General features: G+C 36.9%; 1 protein-coding gene across 1 annotated transcript; it reads left to right on the top strand.

Annotated features, from left to right (window-relative positions):
- Positions 1-5,507: 5,507 nt before the first annotated feature.
- On the top strand, positions 5,508-6,839 carry LOC127094720 (uncharacterized). The gene has a single exon (XM_051033515.1). It carries the CDS (start codon positions 5,508-5,510, stop codon positions 6,837-6,839), a length of 1,332 nt encoding a protein of 443 aa, XP_050889472.1.
- Positions 6,840-7,176: the final 337 nt, after the last annotated feature.

Genomic DNA, 7,176 nt, shown 5'->3' with positions numbered 1-7,176 from the left:
AGTATTTTATGCTTGAGAAGACATGTTGTGCATTGGCTTGGGCTGCTAAGCGTCTGCACCAGTATATGTTAAATCATACTACTTGGTTGATATCCAAAATGGGTCCAATCAAGTACATTTTTGAGAAACCTGCTTTAACTGGGAGGATTTCCCGTTGGCAGATGTTGTTATCAGAGTATGATATTGAATACCAAGCTCAAAAGGCTATTAAAGGTAGTGTCTTGGCTGGCCATTTGGCTCACTAACATATTGAAGATTATCAGTCAGTGCAATATGATTTTCCTGACGAAGAGATTTTGTATTTGAAGATGAAAGATTGTGATGAACCATTGCTTGAAGAAGGGCCAAAACCTGGTTCATGATGGAGCATGGTATTTAATGGAATTGTTAATTCATATGGTAATGGCATTGGGGCAGTGTTTATTACTCCTCAAGGCACTCATTTTCCGTTTACAGCTAGATTGACCTTCAAATGTACAAACAATATGGTTGAGTATGAAGCTTGCATTATGGGGCTTGAAGAGGCCATTGATCTCAGAATTAAATGTCTTGACGTCTATGGAGATTCAACTTTGGTGGTTAATCAGATCAAAGGTGAATGGGAGACGAATCAACCTGGTTTGATACCATATAGAGACTATGTGAGGGGGATATCAACTTTCTTTACAAATGTTGAGTTTCATCATATTCCTCGAGATGAAAACCGAATGGCAGATGCTCTTGCAACGTTGGCTTCCATGATCGTGGTGAAGTTTTGGAATGAAGTTCCCAATTTGACTGTAATGCGTCTTGATAGGCCAGCTCATGTGTTTGCTGTTGACGAAGTCAAAGATGAAAAGACATGGTATTATGATATCAAAAGTTTCCTACAAAGTCTGATTTACCCTCCAGAGGCATCTTTGAAATATAATAAGATTTTGAGAAGATTAGCTGACAACTTCTACCTGAACGATGATGTGCTTTATAAGAGAAATTTCGATATGGTTTTACTCAGATGCATGGATAGACACGAAGCAGACCTGTTGATGACTGAAGTCCATGAAGGTTCTTTTGGTACTCATTCCAATGGACATGTTATGGCAAAGAAGATGTTAAGAGCATGTTACTATTGATTGTTGTAACACCCCAAATTTTGCCCTAAGATTAGTCGAACCATCTCGCGTTCTGTTGCATTTTTGCATTTAACTAATTACTAACAAGTTCTTGTAGTTGGTTGATTTTTGCAGGAAACATCGCGTGGTGCGCTCTTTAGCTTATGAAGGGCAAAACGGTCATTTGTTTACAGCCGGCCGTCAAGTTTGAATTTTGAGTTGTAATCAGGAACTTTGGTTTGTTTGATCTGGTTGGGAGATTTTAATCGGAAATGGTGTCGGAAGCGAAGTTAGTCGGATAACCATATTGCATTGTACCGTCATTTTATTTTAAATTAATTTTATTTAATTCTATTTTATATTTCATTTCATTTTAAAATAGATCATCTCATTTTAAGTTTTATTTCATTTTAAAATAATTAATCTCATTTTAAGTTTTATTTCATTTTAAAATAATTAATCTCATTTTAAGTTTTATTTCATTTTAAAATAATTAATCTCATTTTAAGTTTTATTTCATTTTAAAATAACTAATCTCATTTTAAGTTTTATTTCATTTTAAAATAACTAATCTCATTTTAAGTTTTATTTCATTTTAAAATAGCTAATCCCGTTTTAAGTTTTCATTTCATTTAATCCCGTTTTAAGTTTTCATTTCATTTTAGATAACTTCATTTTAAAAAAAAATTATAACTTTATTTCATAGTTTTATTTTAATTCTATTTCCAACATTAAACAAACAGCATATGCAGTGGTTTTCATTTTGTTTTGCATAATCATAATAATAATTTTCCACAAAAATAAGGAATTTTTATTAACTCTTTACACAAAAATAATAATACATAAAATTACAAAAATAATAAGTACATTTTCTACAAAAGGAATCATAAAATTCTTAAGTTACTATACTGTCCGATGTCTATTCGCTCCGATTCTCCGACTTTTCCGACATATCTTCAAACCTGCAAAATGAGCAAAAACAAGGAAATTGAATCGGTTAATTTGACACCCTCAGAGATATCATCATCGGATGTCCGGTTCACGACCTCGGCCAGAACAGGGCAGATGTTTGTTCTTATCGAAAGGCACCGAAAGATGAAGAGGAAAACTGCATTTTGAGATTGCTTGGCCAAAAAGAGATTATACAGAAAAGAGCTTATTTGAAAAGCCGGTTTGAGAGGAAAATTGCATTTTGAGATTGCTTGGCCAAAAAGAGATTATACAGAAAAGAGCTTATTTGAAAAGCCGGTTTGAGAGGAAAATTGCATTTTGAGATTGCTTGGCCAAAAAGAGATTATACAGAAAAGAGCTTATTTGAAAAGCCGGTTTGAGAAGTGATTTTTCTCAGGAGGACGGTTTGCCCCAAATGGGACCTTAACTCCAATCGTCCTATGAAAAAACACAATTCCAACAAAAAGTCCAACAAGCTGAAATAGTTCAAACAAAACCAATTCAGAAACCAGTTCAGAGAAACAGTTCAGAAAACCAGTCCATCGAACCGGTTTAATTAACAAGTTTTCAAATCCACTGGATCCGTTCAACAATCCAAGCAATAGTTTTTTCCGAAAAAAAAGCAAGCAAATCTAAGAAAACTTTAGAAAACCACACAAGATCCTGTCAAACTCAGCACCAATATCTCCTGGAAAAGAGGCGTTAAGTTCACAGCGGCGTCGCAAAAATCGTCCAGGCCCATCAAACGGAAGTATAAGAGTTTCATATGGTTCTTCAAAAAAGAGGATCGAAGAGAAGAACTTGCCGCAGCGGCTCAACAACAACAGAGGTTCAGAGGAGCCTCCGCTCCTTCATCATCACCTCGGATCACAAACGGAGAAAGAAAAAGAAGCAAACCTTGAGAATAACGATCTGAACCTAGCAAAGGAAAGCCATCGAACCGTCACCGTCGAAGCCGCAGCCAGAGGCCTCAGAAAGTTCTTATCACCGGCCGTTCTTCACCATCAACAGGTATAGATTTTCGGTCATTACTAATTTTCGGATGATTTCTGTATGTTTCGTGTTTAGGTATAATGAATTGAAGAAGAAATAGGAGCATGCATCAATGGAAAGGAAGGGGAAAGAAGCTTTCGGAAAAGCATCCATGGCGGCGAGGCACACATGCAGGAAGCGAAGAAGAGGAAAAAGGATTGTCAAACCCTAACCAAGACAACCTAGCCTTTTAATTTGTTTCTGCTTTACTGTCCTTCACTATCTTCCACTTTTCTTTTGTTTTGCTCTTTATTTTATTATAATAAACACTATTTTTTTAAAATATTAATATTGAAAAGTTAGTAGGGGTTTAATAATTGGGATTCCTCAAATAGTTGTAGATTTTTATATAGGTTTATTGTAATTAATTTGTTTTAGTAACTTATAGTAAAAAAATATCCTTATACCATTAACATGTTTTAACAATAACCTGTAGTTAGTCTTATTAATTTACTAACTTTTAAAAAAAAAAAATTGTTTCATTAGCAATATGAGTCGTTGGTTAAAGTTAGATTAATGGTAAGGATAAAAGGTCCGCTTGTTAGAAATCTTTGTTTTAAATTAAGAATTAGCTTTTTTTTTTTAAATAAAACTTAATTTTCTTTCTTATCGTAAAAATGCAAAAATTAAAATTAAAATAGATCTTTTTTTTTTTTTGTAAAATAATTAAAAATATGACAGGGGTTTTTTCCTTAAAATAATAATGAACCCGTAACAAAATTTGTATTTTTCTCCTTCAATTTAGCAGTTTCATTTTTGCCGTTGATTTCTGTCTAACTTTTCACTAATGTTCTTTGTGTTTCTCCTCAGATCATGCTTAAATTCCGATTAATATTTATTCAGTTTATTTTGTTCCATGGATGTAATTTACGCGAGGCCATGGTCGCAGTTTATTTTATTTTTGCATTTTTTTGGGATTTGTAATTTACGCGAATGATCATCGCGACAGCTTTCTTTACTTTCAGCACTTTATTTCTGCCATATAATATTTTGCCATGTTTGCATGTTTTCCCGTTATTTCCCTTCCGAAGGAATTAGGTCTAGCCGTTTGACCGCCGAGTCAATAGCCTTACCCTTTGAATGTTTCAAAACCCTAATCAGCTTAGGCGTCCCGCCGCGGACCCAAATGCCCTTTACCCTAGCTTTAGGTCAAAGAGTCGTCGTACTCTGTTGTAGGGTTTCCCGCCGTGGAATCCCTAATAATTTCAACCCTAATTTTAATTAACAAATTCAACGTAGAGGTTGGAGCCTCCGCACTCCCCGTAAGCGTGTCCTTAAGATACGTTTATTCCCCATTGAAACCTTGACCACAGTCAAGACGTTTCTAACCTCCCTTACGAGGGGAACTACAATTACTCTGATTCCATTCCCGTCAGGATATGTAGGCACAAGATGCGACGTCTTGCCGAGTAAACTTAGGACTAACCCTTAGGTCTCTTTTAGGTCACTTTATCCTTTAGCTCAGTACATATTCCCAACAGATAATAAAAATAAAAAGACATACAATAAACAAAAGGTTCCTGTAGAGTACTACAGAAGTTTAGGGTGCTAGTACCTTCCCTAAGCTTAACCAACCCCTTACCTAGGTATCTCCCCGCATTGTGCTTACGATGCAAGTATAGGTTTTTCCTCTTTTGACCTTGTCCTTCGGATAAATCAAAGAGCGGTTGTGAATTAAGAATTGTGATTCAAGCTAATTAATAGTTTGATATCCTATTTCCACCGCAACAGAAAATGGCGACTCCACTGGGGAACAACATAATTAAGGGTTGCCCCTATTTTGTTTATTGTATGATATTTTATACTATTAATTGTATGTATATATTATTGTGTATTATGGGGGGTATCTTTGTTGTGAGGTAAGTCCTACACCCGGATTTGAGTGAACTTATTATAGGAGGTGATAGATTCAACGAAGCTTATAGGGAGTTGAATCCCGACCAAGCCGACTTGAGAATCACCGCTCAGTTGAGGCCCTTTTGAAAGGTAGTTCTGTTGAACGAGTAATCGTGAAGACACTTACTATCTTCGATGAGAGCCTATGACACTGGGGACCGTAGTTACCTTAACACCACTTTGGCCTTATATAGGACGTAGTGCGGGGACTATGAGGGAGTAATCCCAAAATAGTTGCTACGCGATACCACACTCAAAAGAGGTTCTCTTGAGAATATTATTAACCACCGAGTCAATTGGGAAATTGATAATATCCGAAAGATGGACTGATGACTTTGGGCACCGATTTAGAACCCTTGTTCCGCAGGTACAATTAACCCTATAGTACATACCTCTGTGGGATGGGTAGACCTTGACTTCCGCTCATATACCTTTAACCTAGGACTTTGTGTGTTTATGTGCATTACATCCATAAAACATCACATTGCATTACATCTCATGGAATTCAAACTTTATTTATGAACATCGCAGGCTACCATGGATTACAATAAGAGAAACACCTTGAAATACTCTTTTAAGAATTTTAAGTTGAATGACCTAAGGAAGCTAGGAGCTTTGGTTGAAGATCAAGAGGGGTTCAAGGACAAGTACGGAAGGCTATTATCCTTATTGAGAATCCAAGTGAAGGATGGGCTTCTTTCTACGTTACTACAGTTCTATGATCCGGATTACCATTGTTTCACGTTCCCAGATTATCAGCTATTACCTACCTTAGAAGAGTACTCTCAGTTGGTGGGGTTACCTATTATAGATAAGTCTCCGTTCCCTTTCTTAGAGAAGGACCCTAAAGAGGAAGACATTGCTAAAGCCATATGCTTAAAGGTGTCCGACATCAAAGGCAATATGATCGCCAAAGGCGGAACTGTAGGGTTACCTACGCTTTTCTTAATCAAGAAAGCCCAATATTATGCCGATCATTTAAGCATGCCTACCTTTGAAACAATCCTTGCTTTGCTTATTTATGGAATGCTACTCTTCCCAAGTTTTGAAGGATTCGTTGACATTAACGCCATCAAAATATTCATGAAGAACAATCCAGTACCAACGTTATTGGGTAACACTTATCATTCCATACATCTCCGGAATTTTCATGGTGGAGGAATGATCACCTGTTGCGTGCCTTTATTATACAAGTGGTTTATTTCGCACTTGCCCAAGTCTTTTTTGAGTCTTGACAAGGGATTTTGGTCACCAAGGGTCATGGCGCTGACACACTCGGACATCGTTTGGTATAATCGTGTGTATGATGGAATACTAATTATCGACAGCTGTGGAGACTTTGCCAACGTACCTTTACTTGGTTTTAATGGAGGAATCAGCTACAATCCAGTCCTAGCTCGCCGACAGTTAGGGTATCCCTTGAAAGAACCGCCTAAAAGTGTTCATGTGGAGAAAATCTTCTTTAAGGGTGACAAAGAACTTCAAGATCAGATTGTATCCGCTTGGCGTCATTTGCACAAGAAAGGCAAAGAAAGTTTGGGAAAGCCGAATTGTGTGTCTATGGAACCTTATCTTCGTTGGGTCCGGGAAAGAGCCATCAAGCTGAAGATGCCTTATCCTCGCCAAGATCCTTTACCTCCGAGAAGAGAACCTGTTTTAGTATTCATGTCCGAAGCTGAAAAGTTGGAAATCGCTTTGAAGAGATCACAACATGAGGCAGAAACGTGGAAAAATAAATATCAGGTTATCGTCAGTGAGAATGAAGAGCTACAAATGCAGCTGCAGGCGAAGAATGAAGAAGTGCTTTCCTACAAAAAGAGAAGAATCTACGAGGATTTATTTTCCTCCGACTCTCCGCCTACTCGTTGAAGTCGTGGACTACGCTTCCTTAGGGCTTTCGTAGCTTTTATTTATTTTTTTTATTTTTTTTTTCCTTGTTAAGATTTTTTAAGAATATTTATTTGTAATCCATTTTCAAATTAATAAATAAAGATCCCAGTGGTATTCCGCGATGTTCGTAAAGGCTTGAATTCCATGAAATCTTTCATTCGCATTTTGCATCACATTTTGCATTTCATGTGTCTCCCGGTTGTCTCATACTCGGTTCTAACGCGTACAGTTTCGTCACCCTGAATCGATACAACACTAGAGCTCAAGCTCGAAGAAGGATGGAAGAGCACGCTCAAGAGATGGATCGCGTTAACAA

The sequence above is a fragment of the Lathyrus oleraceus genome, chromosome 6 (assembly GCF_024323335.1).
Source record: "Lathyrus oleraceus cultivar Zhongwan6 chromosome 6, CAAS_Psat_ZW6_1.0, whole genome shotgun sequence".
Classification (NCBI taxonomy): domain Eukaryota; kingdom Viridiplantae; phylum Streptophyta; class Magnoliopsida; order Fabales; family Fabaceae; genus Lathyrus; species Lathyrus oleraceus.
The sequence above is the reverse complement of the archived record's forward strand: the minus strand, read 5'-3'. Positions and strand labels throughout refer to the sequence as shown.